Raw genomic sequence first — 25052 nt, forward strand, 5'->3', positions numbered from 1 at the left:
CTCTCTAAATGATTTAATCCCATTCGTTTTCCAAACATTAAAAACTGTATAAGTTTGAGACGGTGGAAAAAGGTGGTTATCATGTAGAGGTGCCACAGATAAAATATTCTCTAACTTGAAGTGTTTTCTACATTGGTTCCATATTCTGTGTTAATGAAGGACCATTTGGTTGTTAGTACAGGGTGCACACAAAGTCCGTATACCCCTATCTTTTGGAGGATTTTGAAAGCTAAAGGTCACCTCTTAGGAATCCAAAAATAAACATATGTATGGGTCCCTCGATGATCCCTGCACAGCCGAATGCGCCGCCAGGTTCTCCTGCTCATGTTCTGCAACATTTGCGGGGTGACTTTCTGGAACGCTGCCTGAACCGCATGTTTCAGATGATCACGTGTGGTGGGTTATGCTCAATTTCTTGAAAGAAATGTGGATTTTCTTTTCCCCAGAAAAAACACACGTTTCGATTGCGGAAGATGCTATAAATCACGCATTCATCAGAGAACATAACCTTTTCCTTCTCAGCATTTGTTGGAAATTGGTGCAGCATCAGATCACAAGCTTCCTGACGTCTGGCCAAGTCGGCATCTGGTAACTCATTAACGTGCAATGGACGCCAACATTTCATTTGCAAGTCCTGTTTAATGTGTTTTCTCAATGTTGATTCCACTATTCCACTCAGCAGCACGTTTACAAGTGGACTGGGGATCGTTGGACAGACTCTGCCACATCTGCACACGTTTCATGCCTTGTGGATGGCCTTACACTTCGCGGCTCATCTCGGACGCTGCCTGTTGCAAAAGCCGCCTTCTCCCACTGCAACAGCGTCCTCTTTGTTGGCAATGCCTTCCCAAAATGCACAACAAAGTCATCCATGACATTTTTGATCGATTTCCCAGTAACAGGCCGCTCATTAACCCACACAGTGGCTACCAAGCGCTCCTCGATTGTGAAAACACTTGTGTCACCCATCTCTTTGTCTTGGAACGACCGCCACGTTGTTGTGATTTCTTGAGTGGCAGCACCAGACAGGATGTCGGAAACACACCTCGAAATACTGGGAAGACTTGGGTTGATGTCCACAGGAACCAAATTGTCATGGTTATTCCTGTAATTGCTCCTAAAGACAGGGGTATACGGACTTTGTGCACACCCTGTATATTGACAATACCTTGTATTTCCAAAGCAAGGAATATTAAAAAGTACTGCAAGATTTCATTTTTATTGAAGACCAAGCTAGTGTGTGTTAATCTTTTTGTGTCAATGTCCAGGTTTTTATAGCTTGTATGTTTGCTGCCTAGTAATAAAACTGAAAATTAGGAAGAGCCTTGCTGCCTTCTGATTTAGGTCGTTGTAGGGTTTCCTTTTTTATTGCGTGGATTTTTCAGATTCCAAATAAATGATTATGATTGAATCTAATTTCTTAAAAAATTATTTGTTAATGTATATGGGAATGTTTTGAAATAGGAACAGAAGTTAAGGGAGGATATTCATCTTGACAGTGGTAGACCATCTATGCACATCTTGTTTAATTCGGTCCATGCAAACAGCAACATTTTGTTGAAAAAGAGCTTTATCTTTACTTTTGATGTTGACCACTAGGTATTTAAACTGATCTGCAATGATAAATGGGAAGGTGTCTAATCTAATACTGCTTGCTGGAGAATTCACTGGAAAAGCACACTTTTGTTCAAATTCATTTTGAGTCCATATATCTTTTGAAATTTGGCTAGTACATTTAGGGCTATAGGCACAGAATTTTATGGGTCTGAAATATGCATTAATATCCATATCGCCTGGATATAATGATATTTTCTGTTCAAGTCCTTCTCTGAAAATCCCCTTTATCTCTGATGCATTTCTAAAGTGAACAACCAATTGCTCAATGGAGATTGCGTTGATCCTTGTCTAGTACCACATTGTTTTTTGAAGTAGTTTGAAATGATGTTGTTAATACAAGCCCAATCAGAAAAAGTTGAGACAGTGTGGAAAATGTAAATAAAAAAAGAAAAAAGAAAGTTATAAATTCTCCTCAAATTTTATTTTATTGCAGACAGTATGTACACAAAATAATTCATGTTTTTTTTTTTTGTCAACATCATTTGATTTGTAAATAAATATCCATTCTTGCCATTCAGGCTTGCAACACATTTCAAAAAAAGTTGGGACAGTACAGCATTTACCACTTTGTACAGTTCCCCTGTCTTTTAACAACCCTTAAAAGACGTTTAGGCATTGAAGAAATCAAGTGACTAAGTGTTGCAGGTGTTAGTTTGTCCCATTCTTCCTGCAAACAACGTTTTAGGTGCGCAACAGTACTGGGTCTTTGTTGACGCATTTTTCGTTTCAAAATGCTCCAATCATTCTCTGTAGGAGAGAAATCAGGGCTGCAGGCAGGCCAGTCAAGCATCCGCACCCTCTTCTTACGCAGCCATGCCTTTGTTATGCGCGCAGTATGTGGTTTGGCATTGTCTTGCTGAAATAAGCATGGGCGTCCCTGGAAAAGATGTTGTTGTTTGTTCCTCCAAAACTGAGATATACTTCTCAGCATTGATGGTGCCATTGCAGAAGTGCAAGTTACCTTTGCCGAAGCTTTTGGACTTGTATCTGGTAACAGTCTGGATGGTCCTTTTCCTATTTGGTCCACAGCACACGGCGTCCATTTCTTCCAAAAAAGATGTGAAAACCAATTCGTCTGACCACAGTACACGTTTCCACTGCACAATGCACCATCCCAGATGCCTCCGAGCCCAGAGAAGTCGACGGCGCTTCTGGACACTATTTATGTAGGGCTTCCTTTTGGCACAGTACAGTTTTAGCTGGCATTTCGTAATGTAACTACGTACTGTAGTGCTTGAGAGTGACTTCCTGAAGTAGTCCTGAGCCCACGCAGTTATATCATTTATTGATGAATGACGGTTTTAATGCAGGGCTCGGAGATCACAGCCATTCACTTTAGGCTTGCGCCCTTGGCCTTTGCGCACGGTAATTTCTCCAGATTCCCTGATTCTTTTCACTATGTTATGCACTGTAGAGGGGGAAATGCCCAAATCTCTTCCTACCTGTCTTTGAGAAACGTTTTTCTTCATCATTTCAAAGATTTTTACCCGCACTTGGTGGCAAACTGGCGATCCTCTGCCCATCTTTGCTCCTAAAGGAGTAGGCCTTTCCTCGATGCTGCTTTTGTACCGAATCATGATTGCAATCACCTGTTAACATCACCAGTTTCAAATCACATCATTATTTAGTTATTATACCTCATTACTACCCCTGAATTGCCCCCATCCCAACTTTTTTTGGAATTTGTTGCAAGCCTGAATGGCAAGAATGGATGTTTCTTTACAAAACAAATGATTTTGACCAAAAAAAACATGAATTATCTTGTGTTCATACTGTCTGCAATGAAATAAAAGTTAAGGGAAATTTGTAAATTACTGCTTTATTTTTTTATTCACATTTTTCACACTGTCCCAACTTTTTCTGATTTGGGGTTGTACAAAGTGAAGCTTCTGGACTTGCATACAATAGTTTGATCCATGGACATATGTTCAGGCCAACCCAAATTTATGCAAAGTAATGAAGAGGTAATCCCATTCAACCATATCAAATGCTTTTTCTGCTTCCAAAGATATGGTCTCCATAGTGTTGGACTTTATAGGTGAATATATTACGTTAAATAGGCGTCAAAGATTGGAAGCCAAATGTCCACCTTTAATAAATCTGGTTTGGTCTTGTGATATTACTAAGGGAGCACTTTCTCAATCCTTCTAGTTTAGGGCTTTAGAGAGTATCTTAACATCATTATTCATGATCCATATTGTAATAAGTCCTTGTTTTTCTTAGGAGAAATAATAATTAATGCTTGGCGAAAAGTTTGAGGTACAGTTTGTTTTTTTTTTTGTCTCTGGCTTCTGTAAATGTTGCTAATAAGAGGGCAGTTAACTTAATTGAAAATTAAGTTATATATGTCTTTAACATATATAACAAGTCTAGGGTCCTGATTTCTCTTGTTTTACAGTCCACAAACTGGTAAAAATTGATGAGGGTGGAGTAAATTGAAGCTAGGTTAAAATCTCCAGATATTGTAATGAAAGCACTTTGGTAATCTGTAGTGAGGTTACTTATTACAGAATACAGAATTGCAGCATCTGCTGAGACTTGGTTCGTGTTCTTTGTTTCATCACCACAAAAAAGAATTTACTATGTTTTTTATGAATGTTTATTAATCAGTATAATATTCAGACATTAGTGTTATTTTCTACTTAGAAATTAACCCATGTTTATTTATATGTTAAAGAGACCAAGAAGACAATATTGTTCTGTAACATGGGTGTGTTTCTTTTTAGATTAACCACTGTGCATTTTTGTAACAAGTGCATTTGTTATTTTCTATAGTATTTTGTCATTTTTATGTGTTGTTTTATTTGGCCTGAATATCATTTGAAGTTCTGTGGTTCCTCTAACTGCAAATTGAAAGTTCATATTAATCTTAAAATTTAGTTTATCGTCTATATTGTCATGTTAAAATATAGTATTTCCTCATGCTAATGAAAGATTGAATTGTGGCAGGTTGTCCTGAATTGCTCTGCTCTTCCGTGTCTCCTGCACTTGCTAAGCAGTCCAAAGGAATCCATTCGTAAGGAAGCTTGTTGGACCATCTCCAATATTACAGCTGGAAACAGATCACAAATCCAGGTAATTCATGAACTGTTTCCAATAAAGAAATGGCAATGGTTATTCTGGCTATATTATGAATTTTGATACCAAATACTATACAATGTATTTTAATAATGTTCTTTTACCTTTACCTTCTAGGCTGTTATAGATGCAAACATTTTCCCTGTACTAATAGATATCTTACAAAAAGCTGAGTTCCGAACAAGAAAAGAAGCTGCCTGGGCCATCACGAATGCTACATCAGGAGGAACACCTGATCAAATTAGGTGAGACATCACTTAAGTCTATTTAATGTTCTAAACTTGAAATTATACTGGTCCTAAATAAAATATGGAAGTTCACAGATGTATTTGGCTTAAAGTAAAAACTGACAAGCTCTAACTCCGTAATCACAATGAAACTTACCCAAAATTGTTTACAAATTTGTTTTAAAACAACTTTAAAAAAATTTAGTGATTTAGTTCATTGTTTGCTCCACCTGTAATTCTGTAAAAGTTAAATTGTGTTTTAACACTAGAATTCCCAGAGCCTATGAAAAAACTCGTAGATCTGGCCTACCTTAAATGAGTTCGCACCTCTCTGCCAGCGTCTTTTGTTCTGTAAATGTCCCGATAAAGACAAGCAGCAAGCAGCCTGGTATCCCATGCCCCACCGCCTTAGAACGAGCACAAAGTTCTCCCAGCTCGTGCCTTGATTGATTATCTGGGAGTGAAGTGCTGGAGTTCTAAAGTGGAAATAATAGATCGTTATTTGGAACACATGCATTTCATGTGTGTTCCGTTTCTACAATAATCTGTGTAAACACGTTTTTAAAACGGAAAAGTTTTTCATATTTTAGTAGTAAGTAACAAAATATAGGCATAAACTATATAATGTATGAAGCCTGAAGTCCAAATATCAAATAAACACTTTCACAAAAGGTTCAAGGAAAAGACAACAGCTTCCGTGGCATAGCGGTAAGATTTGCTGACTTGTAATCAAGAGTCCCCGATTCGATCCAGACTGCCTTCTATATTTGCCGTTTTCAGTAGTCAGCTTATTGTTTATATCATACACTACACACACACACACATGGTTTGTGTCTGTAACAGATGGTGTACATTTATAGGACTTGTAAAAGTTACCTTTGTTTTTTTCACTTTTATTCTCTGTCACGATCACGATACATACTACCGCCCTAGGGATCTGATGCTGTTAGTTTTATTTGAAACTGGGAATAACTGTAGATGTGAGAGGTGTTTTGAAGCAATGGAACTGGACATTCTCTGATCTGGAGGGATAAAAGCTGACACACAAACACTGGCGAATCTGCCGCCTTCGTATCTCACTGTCACTTGATTTTTTTTTATTCAGTTTTATTGAGTGTTCCTGCTCACGCTGAATTAGTATGTGCCTTATGGTCTATGATGTCAAAAATAAAGCAGAGACATAGGTATATATGATATTTGGAATTATTCATTTTATTAGCTGTATAGTACGTAGAACAGTGACCGTGCGGTGGTGTTGACCACCCCCCCCAAGGTCTTGCCAGTCCCCACATGTTGCTGTATGCTATTTCTTTTGTACTCCAGAACATGCCATGCAGAGGAAAGAATAGTACACAGAGGTCAGGTCGGTGTTATATGCAATCATCAAATTCAAATGCTCACAGTTCACACACATGCAAGGACAGTCCTTCCTACATTTACAATGTGTGTATCTGTTGCAATTTGCACACTTCTCTGTATGCTTTGGTTTCTGCTAGGCATCCTACATACTGGTCAGGTGAAACAAGTTAACTTATTATCTGCCCATTCCCCTCAAATTTTGCTCTTATTAATGAAGTAAAAATTAGTACAAAAAAGGATCTTCAGGAATTCAGAGCAACAATAAAACAGTCAATCCAATGCCAACACTCTTCCTTCTAACTCAAACACACTCTCTGTATAACTGGGAGGGGCATTTATTTTAAATCACAGCTGTAGACCAGTTCTGATGAGTTATCACTTGTTTATAGCTGTTTAGCAATCTTATGCACTTGAAATTGCACTGGTCCTATTCTGGTGTTATTTCAGATCCCATGAGAACTACATTCAGGTTAGGGGCCAGTCTTCCATTGGATCAAGCAAACAAAGCTAAAGCTTTACCTAGTAATTCCTGGTATCTCTGTAACTACAAACCTAACAACTGCCTTAAAGTACCAGAAGACTATTGTTTTTGTTTTTTTTTTTTGTTTTTTCTGCCCCCCCTGGCCATTGGACCTTACTCTTATTCTATGTTAATTAATGTTGACTTGTTTTATTTTCTTACTGTGTCTCTTATTTTTCTATTCTTCATTATGTAAAGCACTTTGAGCTACATTCTTTTGTATTAAAATGTGCTATATAAATGTTGTTGTTATAGCAACACTTTGTTTATCTATATGTAAGGAACAACACAGTCCCACATAAATACGTTTAGGATTTTGCATTGCTTTAGTATCCTGGGAGAACATATTTCTTCCAATGTCATATGATTAGCTCACCCTATGAAGATCTGGAATTAGTCAGTTGGAGCCGATATATTAAACAAGGAGTAACACAACCACAGGTACTAGAGGGAAAAATATATACTTGCAGACATTTAAATAATCATCAGTTGTAGCGGACTAAAAAACCCAACTAAGATTCACAATGTCTTTAATGGTGATTTATTTGTTTTTTTCGGTGGGGATCCCAGGAATGCATCCAGCCTTGATCCAACTCACCACAACAAGAAGAATATTTATTTATATAGCACATATATATATATATATATATATATATATATATATATATATATATATATATACATATACAGTAATCCTCCTCGATCGCTGGGTTATGCTCCAGACCCCCCGATAGGTGAAAATCATGAAGTAGAAACCATATGTTTGTATGGTTATTTTTATATATTTTAAGCCCTTATAAACTCTCCCACTCTGTTAACATTGTTAGAGCCCTCTAGACATGAAATAACACCCTTTAGTCAAACGTTTAAACTGTGCTTCATTACAAGACAGAGATGGCAGTTCTTTCTCACAATTCAAAGAATGCAAACATATCTTATCTTCAAAGGAGCACCGTGAAGAGCAGATAATGTCAGAGAGAGCGCTCGCTAAGAAAAGCAAACAATCAAAAAATCAATACCTGCTTTTAAATATACAGAAGCACCGCGATAAAGCGGCATTTTGTAGAGGAGCGTCCTATCTTCTAGGCAAACAGCCACTGTGTAAACAGCCCCCTCTGCTCACGCCCCCTCCGTCAGGCTGAGAGAGACAGAGAGAAGCAAACAAAACAAGCGCCACACGGGAAGCATATCTTATAGCATTGAGGAGTTTTAGTTAATATGTAATACATGCTCTGATTGGTTACTTCTAAGCCATCCGCCTATAGCGTCCCTTGTATGAAATCAACTGGGCAATCAAACTGAGGAAGCATGTAACCTAAATTAAAAGACCCATTGTCCGCAGAAAGCGGTGAACCAGCGAAAAATCAGTGATATATATTTAGATGTGCTTACATTTAAAATCCACGATAGAGTGAAGCCGCGAAAGTCGAAGCGCGATATAGCGAGGGATTACTGTATATATAAAATGCGTAACGTCATCTGTGTCCCTATGGCAGCGACGCGTACCTGACGGTCAGAGAGGGCATCAACACCTCATGTTGCTAATATATGTTGTTTTCTTTTTTGTTTTGTTTATCTTGTGTTGCCAATATGTCTAAAAAACAACAGACATTAAGCAGCTACTTTGCCGTTTCTCCACCTGCAAAGAAACGAGCCGAGCCATAGCAGAAAAAAAGTTTTTTTTCAAAGTGGCTCCAAGATGTGCCGTGGCTTGAAGGTAATGATGAGCACACTGAAATGTGGTGTAAATTGTGCCGCTCGCATCCACATATCGCAGACAAAGCAAGTGCCTTTTACACAGGCTCAAACAATTTCAGTCATCCATTATTTGGCAAACATGAAAAAAGCAAGGAGCAGATGAATGTAGTACAAGCTATTTCTAATAAACAAGCTAATCAGGAAGAAATTTCCACTCGCCCTCTAGCTAGATGGCGAACAAAGGTAAATGAAGAACAAAGGCAAGCTCTGTGTAATGTTTTTCTCCTTGCCTTTCATAAAGCTAAACACGCTTTTCCCCTATCTTCCTATGCCGAAGATATTCCTTTAATGGAGCGGCTAAGAGTAAATGTCGGAACTGCATATCATTCACATGAAGCGGCCACACGGATAATGCAGACCATCACACGCACTATCAGCGTGGAGCTGAAAGCAAAGTTGGAGTCTGCTGAATTTTGGAGACTGATTTTTGATGGATCGGAAGACATTAAAACTGAGCAGGAGATCATTTTCATTCTGTCAGTCCAACATAGGGCAGTTTACCACGGAGTTCCTTGGCCTAATCAAACTGGGTGCTGACCGATCTACGCAGGTTGTAACAGATGGACTTTTCCAGGAAGAGAATTTTGGTCATCGTGTGCACAGACGGGGCTGCTATTAATATCGGTATATACAACTGCATTGTTCCAAAACTACGGCAACTGGCTGCAGTAGGAGATTCCCTTGTGCACATTAAGTGCACTGCACACACACTAGAAAACTGTGGAAGATCAGCTGATCGCAACGTTCCATACTGTGAGACCTTTAATCACTCTGTGGTCAAGCTGCTGCAGTTTTATTTACAAAAAGATGGAGCAAAAAATACAGCTGTACTTAAGAAGTTGTGTGAAGAGAACGGGATCTCCTTTGTGAAATTGGGTAAGTTTCATAATATCAGATGGTCTGCATGGAGGCATGACACGCTACTGAAAATATCAAGATTATTGCTAGCCTTTAAAATGCAACTGACCATGAGTGGTAACAGTGACTTGCAGCATATCTGCACAGACCAATTTCAATGTTGTCTGGGCAACATGCTTGACATTGATAAGATTTTGAAGACCACATCCATTGTGTTTCAGAAGGAAAAGCTGAGCATTGGAGAATGTAAGAATGAATATTATGGTGGCCATAGGACAGTTATATACCGTTTGTAATGCTGATGCTGATAGGGACAAGATAAACTTACTCAGGGGGTTAATTGAGGAGTTTGGAATCAGATATGACTTACTGAAGTTATATGATCATTTCTTAGTATTTGATCCTTCATCTTGGCCTCAGGAAATACAGTACAAGATTTACATCGTTTTGGCAACACAACAGTTTTTACCATTCTTCAGAATTATGAAGCCAGACTGAGTCTTGACAAAGACACAACTGTCACAGAAAGGATGCGCTTAAAGCAAACAGGGAAACGCTTGGCAGCATCCTCTGTGTATGACTTGGTCTAGATAATAAATACAAGCAATCCAGATCTTTACTCCAACATTGTCAAATTGGTTAAACTGTCTCTTACACTGCCTTTGAGCACTGCAGCCTGTGAGAGGAGATTCTCAAATCTTAATATAATAAAAAACAAGCACAGATCTTGTCTGTCACATGCTCACCTTATGGCCCTAATGCACATCCACCAGTCAAAGAAGACCACAGAGACATTTGACCCAAAACCAGTGGTTGACCTGTGGATGGAGGCTTAACCAAGAAGAGGAAGATGCATCTGCAGTAGCATCATGTACCATGCAGGAAGTTGAAGTAGAGGACTATGAGGAGGACAGTGAGGAAGGTTGCACTTATTAAAACCTTACTCTGTATAGAGTGATCAGGTATTTCTGATTCTTACCTGTTTTTTAAGCTGCTGCTATATTTTTATTTTATTATTGTTGTTGTATCTGTATTTATTTTTTACCCTAATTCTTTACCTTACTGTTAAATCTGTTATAGAAATTATTTTATTCCAATTTTTTCAATTTCTTTGGCAAAACTGTTTATGGTTATGCCAATAAAGCTCTTTGAATTGAATTGCATACCAAACTCCATCTGATGGTACGCACTTGAGTAACTTGCTGAAAAAGTTATGTGCACCCCTGTATATATATATATAGCACATTTTCATATAAATGATGTAGCTCAAAGTTTTTTACATGATGAAGAAAGAGAAAAAAGACAAAATATATTAAAAAAAAAAAAATAAAATTAGGCAATACTAATTAACATAGAATAAAAGTAAGGTTCGATGGCCAGGGAGGACTCTTACACCAAACTGGGTTGGATTGAGGTGGTTTGTCACAACATCCACACTATCGACCCAGTCCCGGTTCGAAACAGAGCTTACAGAGTGTCACCTCAGAAAAGGGGAATAATCAAGGTGTAGGTCAACCAGATGTTGGTGGATGGGGTCAGCAAGTCTTCCACCTCACCGTGGGCTAGCCCTGCGGTGCTTTTTCAAAAGGCTGATGAGACCTACTGCTTATTTGTAGACTATAGGGAGCTGAACAAGAAGAACTTCACATACCCCATGCCACTTGTGCACGACATCTTGGAGTCTTTTCATGGGGCAGCAGTGTTCAGCTCCCTAGATTTGAAGTCCGGGTATTGGCAGGTGAGGATGGGGAAGAGTAGCATTGAAACTACTGCCGTCATCACCCCGTAGGGGTTGTTCCAATTTTGGGTGATTTCCTTTGGACTTAAAAACACAGGGCCATCTTTCCAACAACTGATAGAGCAGGTCCTCCAGGGACTCGTTGGAAAGATTTGCTTTGTGTATATAGATGACATCCATTGTTTTTCCCATGTGTCAAACATCTCAAGGACCTCAATTCAGTCTTCCACAGACTAGATAAGTCTCATCTTTCTGTCAACACCAAGAAGTGTAGATTTCTATAAGACCGTCCGACCTTCCTCAGCCATGTGGTGTTGGCAATTGGGATCCAGATGGACCCAAAAAAAAATTAAGCACATCTTTGACTACCCAGTGCCCCAGGAGGTAAAAAGTCTCCAGCGATTCCTGGGGAAGGCTGGGTGGTTTCACAAGTTTGTGAAAAGGTTCGCTGACATCGTAGCTCCATTGTTCCAACTGCTGAGAAAGGGGGTCCCCTTGGAAATAGTTGCAGGTGGGCCAGGACTCTTTTGAAGCACTTAAGAAGGCTTTGTCATTGCCGTCCATCCTGGCACAGCCAGATCCCACACTGACCTTGGGCTCAGCGCCGTCCTCTCCCAAATTATTCACGAGAAGGAAAGAGTTGTGGCTTATGCTTTGCCGTCACTGAAATGCGCCAAGCTCAATTATTCCACAACTGAGAAGGGATGCCTCGCTGTGGTGTGGGCCTTAGAGAAGTGGCGTCATTACCTGGAGGGGACATCATTTGAAATCTACACTGACCATCGGGTTCTAACCTGGGCATTCAATTACCCGAAGACCACATCTATTTAACCAGGTGGGTATTGCACCTCCAACAGTTTACATTCAAGGTGTGCTATCAAAAGTTCAGTTCTAATGTTGTGCCTGATGCTCTGTCACGGGTGAATGAGCCCATACCTGTGGTATGTGCGATATCAGTCTCTTAACCCATGGCCTGATCTTCCCTTGAACATGCAGGACACTGTTCAATCACAAGCTGCTAGTCCTGTATGTCAGGGATTGAGAGAGGACTCAGGGGGATGGCCTGACCGCATACATTATAGGGAGCTTCAATGGGCACTCTTATCACTGTGAACCAACAAAAGATCAGGGTTACCATTATCAGTTGGTTTTGCCTGAGAAATATGTGGCCAAGTTTCTACAATATTACCGTGATAGCCCCATCGATGTTCCCCTTGATCACACGAAGACACTGTTCAAAATCCTTGCTGTCACATGGTGGTCGATGATACGCAGACTTCTGGTACCATGTCCAGACTTGTACCACCTGTCAGCAATACAAAACTCCACCTGGTCTCCCCTTGGGACATCTTCAGCCAGTAAACATCACTACCCTAGGGGAGAGCCTAGGCATGGACCTAATGGGACCATTTTCTGCCAGTAAGGACTGGAAGACCTACCTTAATGATTGTTGTGGGCTATTTTACCCAATGGGTGGAGCTATTCCCTTGGTTAAGCCACAGCTAAGAAGATATGCTCCACCCTGAAGGATGAGATATTTACCCGATGGGGGGTGCCAAAGAACATCATTACAGACCGGGGCCCACAGTTTTCATGGCTCAGTCGCTGAAAAATTTTTGGGACGAGTCGTGGGTGGTTCACCTAAAGGTGACAGCATACCACCCCCAATCTAATCGCACTGTGCGGGTAAACCAGACCCTGAAGACAATTATTGCATCCTTCATCAGAGACCACCATCAGGACTGGACTATGTGGCTGCCTGAGCTCCGGTTTGCTTTGAACACTGCGTTGCATGAGGTTACAGGTAAGACCCCTGCATTGTTAGCTTTAGGCAGACAACTTAATGGCCGTCTGGAAAGATCGGCAAGGGAGAAAGTCTGCATTAGGACTCATCCCCTCTCCAAAGCCTTTGAAAAATTCACTGCTAAACTAGCTCTAAAATGGTTTGGCCCAGCTTTGATAATGTAGAAAAAGGGTCCTGTAACCTATTCAGTAAAGTGGGGATTGCCGAGGACCAAAAAGGTAGACACTGTCAACATCTCTAACCTCAAGCCTTTGTTCGGCCGTGCACTTTGGCCTCTGGGGGTGGGGATTGTTGCGATGGTACTGAGAAGTGAAAACTTCAACTCCCAGCAGTCGCTTCAGTGGCTGTGATTCGTTGTCTGTTGTGGGTGCAGGGGCTGCTGGGGACAAGAAGGCTGGAGTGAGATTTAAAAGGAGGCCAGTTCTACAGAGAAAAAGAAATCTTTTGTTGTTTCGTGTCTTGAGTTGCCTGTTTGTGTGCCTTCCCATTTTACTACCTTTGGATTTTGTCTGTCCCGGATCGTCTTCTGTTGTTGGTGTATTGACTGTCTGGTGTCTTCCTGCTGCAGGAAGACTATATGAGGATTTGTTGTCAACCTGCGAAAAAAAGAGCACTCCTAATCCCATTCACACATCATCATCTCATCAGGAAATACCAGTAGGACTGATCTTTACATTCACATATAGCATGCTGATTTCTGGACGTTCTACCTCCATCATTTAATTTCATCAATTGCTGTTTTTCATGGACTTCACCATGTGTGGTTTCTGTTAGTAGTTTGTTATTGTTGAATTCGTGTTTATTGTATATTGCTGTAAAAGGAAATGGGATGGTGCCATTGTAGTTTGTATAGTTATATTTCATTTATTGTTATTTAATACAGTCTTCAGTTTCTATTCTATTACTGGTTGCTTTTTTTTTTTGCCTCTTTTGTGAAAGGATTGTGCATGAGTCAGGCCAAGGCTGGGTGTATTTCTGGTATTCCCACTGAAAAAACAAATAAATCACCGCCATTTTGGTGGTGTGAATCTTATCTGGGTTTTTTAGTCTGCTACTGAGTCACAAAAAATGCTTAAAGAGAATGAGTGAATATAAAATTTGAATAATTTTAACCCATTTCTCCACAGCATAAGCCACAAATATTTTGAAATAATGTATAGACGCTGTTCAAAGACAGCTAGTTTTTATTCCTACATCTATAAAATACATGTTGCAATGTGCCTGTATGCAAAGAAAACTGATGAATTCTTAGTGCAATTTCCCTAAGCACTTTTAAAAGAATACTGTTACCACCCAGACTAAGTCTTCCCTTATTTAAATAACTAGCTGCTAAATATTAGGTTTATAGTAACCCAGGGGCCTCATGTATAAGGCCGTGCGTTGAACTCACACTATAACATGGCATAAGCACGAAAGCAGGAATGTGCGTACGCACAGAAAATTCCAGATGCATAAATCTTTGCATTCGTCACCTTCCACGTTCTTCCGCTACATAAATCCCGATCAGCATGAAAAGTAACACACATGCACACAACTGCTGTCCCACCCCAACTCCTCCCAGAATTACGCCTCTTTAAATATGCAAATCAATTTAAATAACCCTTACGCTCAGCCTTCTGTGAATAGACAATGGGAAATGAACAGGGGAAAATAGAAGAATTTCAGCAAATACCAAGTGGAGGCAAGGAAAAACGTACTATTTGTTGGTTTAAACAGTGATATAATCAGCAAAAGGAAGTTGATTAAGTGACAGTGTGTCGGAGAAACTCGAAAGCTCAAGTTCACAAAGTCACACAGTGCCCAAAATAAAAAAGAAGTTTCAGATATCAAAGTCGCCGTGAAAAGGTGAGTCATAGCCCACTGTCTGAGTGTCATATGAAAGCTTATTAGGGTACAGACAAAAAAAATAGACACACAGTGGGGAAAAAAGAATGAAATGTCAACTTTAATCTCGAAATTTCCACTTTAATCACGTAATTTATTTTGTCATTAAAGTAGAACATCATAAACTTTGTCTTAAAATCATTTAATTTACTAGTTTCTCAAATCCCATCATAACTAAAGTAGCGCGTTAAATGCTTTGTTTTGTATTTGATCTTCTGTGTGCTTTATGTGTGTGAATCACTATGTGCTTCTGGGCATTCCCTTCCTCTGACAGGACACAGAATCCATTACATTCGTGATATTACAGCTCTCTGAATAATTGAAATACTGAGAGGTATAGGTGATATCATTTTCATGATGATAGGAGTTAAAGCATGTTATTAAACATGGGAACACAGTGGTGCAGTGATCATTCATGTCTCACGCAAGATGCTTGCTGTGCCATGCGCAACCTTCGATATAATACTTTATTATAGCAGTACTGTCTCTTTCAAACATACTAACCCTTAATTCCTGTCTTTACTTTTCTTTCTTCAAATACCCAATCGCCACACAGTCAGCTCTGTAATAGATGTTAAGCCACCTGTAAGCTTGGAACGGCGATTCTTCAAAACTTTTATGGAACACTGAAATAGCTTTGTAGTACGTGTTTAATTATTCTATCCATCGTGAGGCAGGAACAATTTGTGAATGGAGCGCAAGCTCCTATCTAGCACTGCTGTACCGTGTCCTGGCATGTTCAATTATTAACAATATAGATTACTTAAATGAAGTTAGTTTTATCTGTATAATAAACATATTTTGCTGCATTTCATCTTAAAAATGACATTGTCATCATATGTATATACGCGCTTTATAAAGTGGCACAGGTTGTGCAATATTATAACTGTAGAGCAAGTTTACAGTGAGGTAATTATACTTGTAAGTACAAACAGTTCTACAAGGAGCACTTGATGGACACAGAGAGTGCATTTAGAGTTCTTGGGATGAAACTGTTTCTGATCTGCGAGGTCCATACAGGAAAGGCTTTGAAACGTTTGCCGTGTGAGAGCAGTTCAATAGACAGCATGGCTGAGGCAGCGTGTTCTTGATGCTGTATACTGATTAATTCTCTTTTTCAGCTTTTATAGATCTTTGTTTCTCCACTCAGATACAGTGATATAAATACTGTAAGTGGTGCAGTGAGAGTAATATGGAAAAAGATGATCTGCTGTGGCAACCCCTAATGGGAGCAGCTGAAAGAAGAAGGTGCAGTGAGAGTAACAACACTAAAGCCACTATGGTATTTAGAATAGTTTGACCATTCTGTGAACCATTATATTGTTGCTGATTAATTACAATCAGATGCATTAAACTAATAAACAAATATGTGGTTAATTTCAGTGTATTTATAAAGCTGTGTCAGGGATGTAGATCTGAAAAAGAAAGGGTAACCACACAGGAACAGTAGCACTGCTTTGAATCTGGGCGCCGCCAGTCTGCAAAACCGAGCGGAAAACTTGCGTACACCAGGGTATGAGGTACCGTGGAAATGTGCGTGGCTTTCTACCAAGTTTTATGTTTTATACATAGCAATTTGAGCATGGAAACGTTCTTACGCAACATTTTTGTGCGTACGCACCATTTATACATGAGACCCCAGGGGAGCCCAAAGAAGTGAAAGTGTTCTCAGTTCAGGCCCTTAGTCTCATCTTACTTACACAAAAGACACAGCAGCAACACATTGTACTTTTCTATAAAGCACAGCTTTCAGTTCAAAAGTAGGAAAAAAGAATGATATATTTTTTAAAGAGTGAAGTCTGAAGAATACAGGTAGAAGGCAATACCAGCAAAATACAATTAAGGATGTTATGCACATATATTCTAATAAGAACATTCATTATCTAGCTAGACACAAAGGAAAAAGCAAATATGAAAACAGTCAGAGAGGAATTTGAAGTCCTCATATGACCGCTAACTGATCAATGTTCTATTAGTAGCAAACATTTATTGATTTGGCCAGGAGAAATTTGCTGGAAAAAAATGCCAAATACATCCTGATATACTGCCTGAACTTTAAGAAGGTCTTGTCATACAAACTCAGTAAAGGATTTCAGAAATATAGTTAGGTCCATAAATATTTGGACAGAGACACCTTTTTTCTAATTTTGGTTCTGTACATTACCACAATGAATTTTAAATGAAACAACTCAGATGCAGTTGAAGTGCAGACTTTCAGCTTTAATTCAGTGGGGTAAACAAAACGATTACATAAAAATGTGAGGCAACTAAAGCATTTTTTTAATACAATCCCTTCATTTTAGGGGCTCAAAAGTAATTGGACAAATTAAATAACTGGAAATAAAATGTTCATTTCTAATACTTGGTTGAAAACCTTTGCTGGCAACGACAGCCTGAAATCTTGAACTCATGGACATCACCAGATACTGGGTTTCCTTCTTTTTAATGCTCTGCTAGGCCTTTACTGCAGCAGCTTTAAGTTGCTGTTTGGTTGTGGGCCTTTCTGTCTGAAGTTTAGTCTTAAACAAGTGAAATGCATGCTCAATTGGGTTAAGATCAGGTGACTGACTTGGCCATTCAAGAATTTTCCACTTCTTTGCATTAATAAACTCCTGGGTTGCTTTGGCTGTATGTTTTGGGTCATTGTCCATCTGTATCATGAAACGCCGCCCAATCGTTTAGCTGGGTTTGAGCAGACAGTACATCTCTGAACACCTCAGAATTCATTCGGCTGCTTCTGTCCTGTGTCACATCATCAATAAACACTAGTGTCCCAGTGCCACTGGCAGCCATGCACACCCAAGCCATCACACAGTCTCCACTGTGTTTTACAGATGATGTAGTATGCTTTGGATAATGAGCTGTTCCACGCCTTCTCCATACTTTTTTCTTGCCATCATTCTGGTAGAGATTGATCTTGGTTTCATCTGTCCAAAGAATGTTTTTCCAGAACTGTTCTGGCTTTTTCAGATGTTCTTTAGCAAAGTCCAATCTAGCCTTTCTATTCTTGAGGCTTACGAGTGGCTTGCACCTTGCCGTGCACCCTCTGTATTTACTTTCATGCAGTCTTCTCTTTATGGTAGACTTGGATATCGATATGCCTACCACCTGGAGAGTGTTGTTCACTTGGTTGGCTGTTGTGAAGGGGTTTCTCTTCACCATGGAAATGATTCTGCAATCATCCACCACTGTTGTCTTCCGTGGACGTCCAGGTCTTTTTGCGTTGCTGAGTTCACCAGTGGTTGCTTTCTTTCTCAGGATGTACCAAACTGTAGATTTTGCCACTCGTAATATTGTAGCAATTTCTCGGAAGGGTTTTTTTCTGTTTTCGCAGCATAGGGATGGCTTCTTTCACCTGCATGGAGAGCTCCTTTGACCTGTTCACACCTCAAATCAACTCCAGGTCTTTTTATCTGCTTAATTGATAATGACATACCGACAGACTTGCCCACACCTGCCCATGAAATAGCCTTTGAGTCAATTGTCCAATTACGTTTGAGCCCCTAAAATGAAGGGATTCATTTTGTTCACCCCACTGAATTAAAGCTGAAAGTCTGCACTTCAACTGCATCTGAGTTGTTTCATTTAAAATTCATTGTGGTAATGTACAGAACCAAAATTATAAAAAAAAAGTTGTCTCTGTCCAAATATTAATGGACCTAACTGTAACTATCTTTAGAAGAGAGATGTTATGGACAAAACTTTTGCCATTACTCCTGCTGTAACATAGGCAGGAATATCTCCCTCTAGAAAATATGAAGTAGAAACAGTCAGAATAGCAAACAATAAACAGGAGATTTCCTCTTTAAACAAATAATGTACTGTTGTAGTGGTGCATTTTACAACTGTACAAATGTATCAACCAGTAGAAAGTTTTGTACATCATTTTTATTCTAAAAAATGGCACATGTGGTGGGGAGTGGGCTCTTCTTTTGACAATGGGCAGCATATGCTGGTGCAGTTGTGGAGATAGAAACACAAGTAGGAGAACGCAGCACAGGCTTCCTCACATTCACATAACAAAATGAAAAGCTGGTTAGGAAAAAAATGTGTATGCTTGGTCCACACAGGCTTCATCTTGCTATAGCTAATTAGAATGTTCACATGCATTTGCAATTAAGTAGCATATAACCTACATTAGTAGAGTTCAACTGCTCTCTTTTATTAATGTTAAAATCAGTGTTTTGCTTTGTTTTTTATGTGGTAAGATGTGATGACACAACATTGTTTTTTCCTTGTGAAAACTTTTGAAAAAACATACCTTTTGTAGAATGCTCATGTATGAATTTTACAAACATTAAACAACTGAGCAACTACAGATAATAGAGATACAAAACATTAGGGGGTTGTAAAGCACTGTAAACCAGTGCCAATTACTAAGATGTTGTCAGGACAGAGTTCTGGCAACAGAAAATAAATTTGTGATGTGATTTAATGTATGCATGCAGATACTTTAAACAGTCTGTGATAATCCATGCTTAAATTTAGCCAGTACACATAATTTTTCTTATTTTCTTTTCCAATAGAATTACCAAAGCCTCTCCATCAGCATCTTTTGTTTTGTAAATGTGTCAGTAAGCACAAGTAGTTTTTTTTAAGATTCTTGCTGCTGCATTCCGCACTAATTGCACCGAATTATGTCTGTCTTTGGTAGTCCTGTTAGGAGTCTACAGTAATCTAATTGGGGAAAAAACAAAAGTGTGCATTAATTTTTCAGCATCTTGTAAAGTAATAATAGGTCTAGTTTTTGCAATTTTCCTTAAGAGAAAAAATGCAGTCCTAGTAATCTGGTTAATAAAAGATTTAAAGTTTAGGTCATTGTCAATAATTACCACCAAATTCTTTATCTCTACCTTGACTTTATGCCTAATAGATCAGATTTACTTCTAATGCTCTTTCTATTTTCATATTTGCCAGTCACTAAAACTTCTGTGTTTTCAATTATTTAGTTTGAGAAAGATTCTGCTTATCCAATTGGAAATACTGCTAAGACATTGGATCAGAGAGCCATGAGCATCAGGTGCTATCGATAAATAAAGCTGTGTGTCATCTGCATAACTGTGGTAACTCACCTAGTGCTTATAAATAATCTGACCAAATGGAAGCATGCAGATTGAAAAAAGCACAGACCCATAATAGATCCTTGTGGTACACCATATACAGTATCATGGGTCTCCAAAATTAAATTCACCAATTTAAGAATTTTTTACCTGTTAAGTTAGACTAAAACCAATTTGACACTACCAGAGAGGCCCACCCATTCTCTAAGGTAATTTATAAGAAAATTGTGGTCTGTGGTGTCACGTGCTACACTCGAGTCTAAGAGAACAAGAACAGATACATGGCTTCAGTCTGCATTAACCCGCAAATCATTTACCACTTTAAGCAGTGCAGTTTCTGTACTATGTTGGTCTCGTCTGTTACGGGAGATGAACGTCTGAAGCGGAGCTCCATTAGCGGCGACTTTATTTTCTCTTTTATTCTTATCCCGAGGTATTCTGTATTTACCCAACCCAAGGAGTTTCTACTACAATACAATACAATACAGTTTATTTTTGTATAGCCCAAAATCACACAGGAAGTGCCGCAATGGGCTTTAACAGGCCCTGCCTTTTGACAGCCCACCAGCCTTGACTCTCTGAGAAGACAAGGAAAAACTCCCAATAAAAACCTTGTAGGGAAAAATGGAAGAAACCTCAGGAAAGGCAGTTCAAAGAGAGACCCCTTTCCAGGTAGGTTGGGCGTGCAGTGGGTGTCAAAAGTAGGGGGTCAATACAATACAATACACAGAACAGAACAATTCCTTAAGACAGCATAATAATAAAAATTTTTAGAATTGATTACTACAGTATCTTAAACATGAATAACAAGAAAGGGGCCAAAAGAAACGGAAAGGAAACTTAAAACTTCATCCAAGTCTAGACAGACATCGAGCCCAAGTGTAAGGTACGGCCTTTCAGAGACTGACCTGGAACAGGCAGGCGAAAGCACAGACTTCCCAGGAACCCACTCCACTGCATCTCCAGTCGAGAGTGAAAATGGGAGTGAAGGTGCAAGTGATGCAGGTCACAATAGCTTGCCGATTCTAGAAGATCACTTGAAACTAGAAACGGCCTTAAAGTCCGTGCTTTCATCCAATCCTTGCGAGCCGGAAGCATCAGGGGTTGCCATTTCACCCACGGAGCACGAAAGCCGAAATGATTGGTCCGAATTGAAGGAAATGATCACAACATTGGCCACGGCCACAGCCATAAGTGAACTTAAGAAAGACATTCAGAAAAATATGAAGAAAGAAATAAGTGGCTTGCTGAAGACAAAGAGAAGCTGCAAAACAAGACAAATGAGATGCTGCGGCTAGAGCTGCGGCAGGATAATAAAGACTTGGAAAAATGTATATATAATCATTTTGATGCAACCTTTAAAGGTATGCTGGGGAAAATTGAGGAACACATTCAGGAAAATGCGTCTAAACTGAGAGAACCTGCAGATCAGCTTTAAGATGTTAAGCAGACATTCATGACTTGAATTGAAACAGTGGAACATTCGGCATCTATTGCCAATGGAAAAGCTACAACTGCAAATTTTGGATGCATAAAACTCGGAGACAGACTTGCTGCTCTGGAAGATGGATGCAGAAGGAATAATATTTGAATTGAAGGTCTACCTGAGAATCGTGAAAGTCCAAACCCAGTGAAATTCGTAGATGAACTATTCTCAAAAATAATTGGATAGGATTTTAAATCGGATACCGAGATAGCGGCAGCCTATCGCATACATGGATCAAATATCTTTAAACCTAGGTCTTTTATTGTCTGCTTCAAGAGATTTCAGTTTAAGCCTGATGTAATGGCACTTCTCAGACACAAACAAGATTATATTTGAAAATAACCGCATTCGTGATTTCTCACCCTCAACAGCTGCTAAACGTGCAGCTTTTTACAACATAAAACAGCAGTTACAGAAAGCCAATATCAGATACAGACACTTGTATCCTGCCAAACTGAAAGTGGATATTCAAAGCCAATATTACATCTTCTCCAGCAAGGAGGAAGCATAAAAGGAATTAAGAAAGCTGATCCCGACACTTTTTTTTTTTAAATACGATAGTGAGTCGCATCCTGTCATGGCATGGCAAGAAGATATCACCTTCTGTCTGATCCGCTTGCATCAATGCGGGTAACATAATTATAAATCCTTTTCTCTTCTCGGACACTTTTTGTTTATGTTTTAATTACAATTATAGGCATATGTGTTAAAGAAATTAATGGGTTTTTTTTCTTCGTCTTTTTTACTATTCTAAAGGAGACTGTTTAACATCATACCCTTAGTTTATTGTTATTATTGCATTAGAGTTTACTATGCTTATCCAGGACCACTTTTTAACACCATTCCCTGGGTTTATTATCTTAATATTTCAAGACTGTTGAAGATTATATTTTATGCATATAATATTTAGACTTTATCGGCAATTGATATCTCAATTTTTTAATCCTCAAACGTCGCTGCTGGGGGGCTTGTTTTGTTTTGGATGTGCTCTATCTCTAGGTATGTCAGAGGATCGTTACTTTGTGAAGTGGTGTCCAGCCTCACGTGGGAAGGCAAAAGGGGGGGAGAGAAAAGAGAGCAAGCTATATCTAATCTATCCTTTTAATCCTTATAATTATAACTTCCAAATTAACAATAGGCTGCATGACAATAACTTGTGGGAAAATTGGAAATTAAGGTTAAAGCTGTCTCATTTCCACTTAAGAATACAAAATTATATTAAAAATTCCAAATCATTGTCTCCATGATGGGACAGTTAACTTTGTGAGTTGGAATGTTAAAAGCCTGAATCACGAATTAAAGAGAAAGAAACTATTGTCTCACCTAACAGGTTTAAACACTAAAATAGTATTTTTACAGGAGACGCACTTACTTACTTACGGATCAGTTCCGGCTACAAAAAGACTGGACTGACCAAATGTTCCATTCCAGCTTTACAAAGAAAACTAGAGGTGTGGGAATTCTCATATATAGAACAGTCTCATTTGTAGCATCAGATGTAGTATCTGATCCTGAAGAGAGAGATGTGATGGTCATGGGCAATTTAGTTGGTCATCCCTTCATCTCACTCTAGCTGGAAGAATTAACGTTGTTAAGATGAATATCCTTCCTAAGCTTCTCTTTTTATTTCAAAACATTCCAATAAACCTCATTAAATCATTTTTAAGCAGTTAGATTCAACCATAACCTCATTTATTTGGAACTCAAAACATCCACGTATCCAAAGAGCGACCCTACAAAGACCTAAGGCAGCATGGCTCTACCTAACTTCCAGTTTTATTACTGGGCAGCAAACCTACAAGTTATAAAAGCCCTGGACACAAATAGATGAACATACATAGGCTTAGTCCGTAATAGAAATAAAATCCTGAAGTACTTCTTTATATTCCCTGCTTTGTGCCCCAATAAATGCAAGTTATCGCCAATATACTAATAACCCAATTGTACTTCACTCACTCAGAATATGGAACCAATGTAGAAAGCATTTTAAGATGGAGAATCGTTTATCTGTGGCACCTCTGCATGAGAACTACCTTTTTCAACTCTCGCAAACATATGCAATTTTTAATATCTGGAAACGATTTGGAATTAAATTATTTTGAGATTAAGTAATTTAAGTTAAGTTAGACTAAAACCAATTTAAGACACTACCAGAGAGGCCCACCCATTCTCTAAGGTGATTTATAAGAATATTGTGGTCTGTGATGTCACGTGCTACACTGGAGTCTAAGAGAACAAGAACAGATACATGGCCTCTGTCTGCATTAACCCGCAAATCATTTACTACCTTAAGCAGTGCAGTTTCTGTACTATGTTTTGTTCTAAAACCTGACTGAAACTTTTCCAGAATAGACCTTTTACTCAAGTAATCATTTAGCAGATTAAAAACTTAGAAATTGGTCTAAAGTTGTCAAAGACTGAGGAGTCAAGATTATTTTTCTTAAATGGGGGTTTAACAACTACAGTCTCCAGACAGTCATGGAAGACCCTGAATCTAATGATGAGTTTGCTATGTCAAGTACACTATCAATTAGAACATCTGAGACTAGTTTGAAGAAAGCCCTTTAGTACTGGGTCTGCGTAGTTCTGGTGGATCTATTTCAGTGAGGTTCAAAGGGGATTCAACAGGATAAACTTTGGTGAGGCAGAGGGTGTACAATAGTATTTATGATTGTTTATTTTGTGTTTAGAAAATATAGCAAACACCTCACAAGTTTCACATGTAGTTTTTAGGAGACATTCCATTCAGTAAGCAATATTACAATATGCAAGCTTGCGAGGCAGTTCAGGCCCCTTCTAGGACAAGAAACAACATTGATAAAAAAGTGAGAAATCTTAAATGTAAAAAATAAATAGATTCCTTCTGGCTAGGGTTCATTTACCAAGAGAGAAGAACAATGTATGGTCAAGATCTTTGGAACTGTCCAACAAAGTCTTTTGAAGTTTCTAATAAGTTTTTCAAAACAATGTGGATCTGTAGACAGGTTGTCTGTGTCAGTCTAAGACATGCAAACAATCCTCATATCTGGCCATACAACTCTTGTCTCTATTCAAACCATGTTGTAATATATTACATTTTATGAGACCCCAGCCTGAAGGAATCTATTAATTTTTTACATTTAAGATTTCTCACTTAAAGATTTACCAATGTTGTTTCTTGTCCAAGTGCGTATTTAAACACGGGGAACTCCAGTTTCTGTATTGCATCTTGCCTGAAGAAGGGGCCTGAGTTGCCTCGAAAGCTTGCATATTGTAATCTTTTTAGTTATCCATTAAAAGGTGTCATTGTGCATGACTTCTCACTACATTCATAATGGCTAACACGGTACAACACCCTAGTACTCCTAACGTCACCTAGAAACATTAGTTATCTCAGTCAACATGCAAACGAGTAGATCCTAAACAAACTAAACTGGGTTTAGCTTCCGATTTCCATTTAATCCAGCTCAGGTCAGAAAATAACCATCTGTAGCAGTTTTTATCTGTAAAGATATGAGACCCTACACCATTGTTGAAAATAAGGGCTTTTGACAAATGATACAGGTTTTGCAGTATACTATACCAGCCAGAAAGCAAATGAGTGAAGTTATTGTGCTTAGGCTTACAGCTAGCCACCTGCTTTAAGAGGAGCAATGTTTTTTGGACTTGCCAACACACAATCTT

General features: G+C 38.9%; 1 protein-coding gene across 1 annotated transcript in view; it reads left to right on the forward strand.

Moving 5' to 3' along the window:
- The window catches only part of LOC120518113 (importin subunit alpha-7), a 313398-nt gene that overhangs the window by 253040 nt on the left and 35306 nt on the right, over positions 1-25052 (forward strand). The window contains exons 11-12 of the mRNA XM_039740716.1: positions 4567-4692; positions 4813-4940. Coding sequence (XP_039596650.1) covers positions 4567-4692; positions 4813-4940 — 254 coding nt within the window. The remainder of the gene's footprint in view (positions 1-4566; positions 4693-4812; positions 4941-25052) is intronic.

Source organism: Polypterus senegalus, chromosome 17, assembly GCF_016835505.1.
Source record: "Polypterus senegalus isolate Bchr_013 chromosome 17, ASM1683550v1, whole genome shotgun sequence".
NCBI lineage: Eukaryota > Metazoa > Chordata > Cladistia > Polypteriformes > Polypteridae > Polypterus > Polypterus senegalus.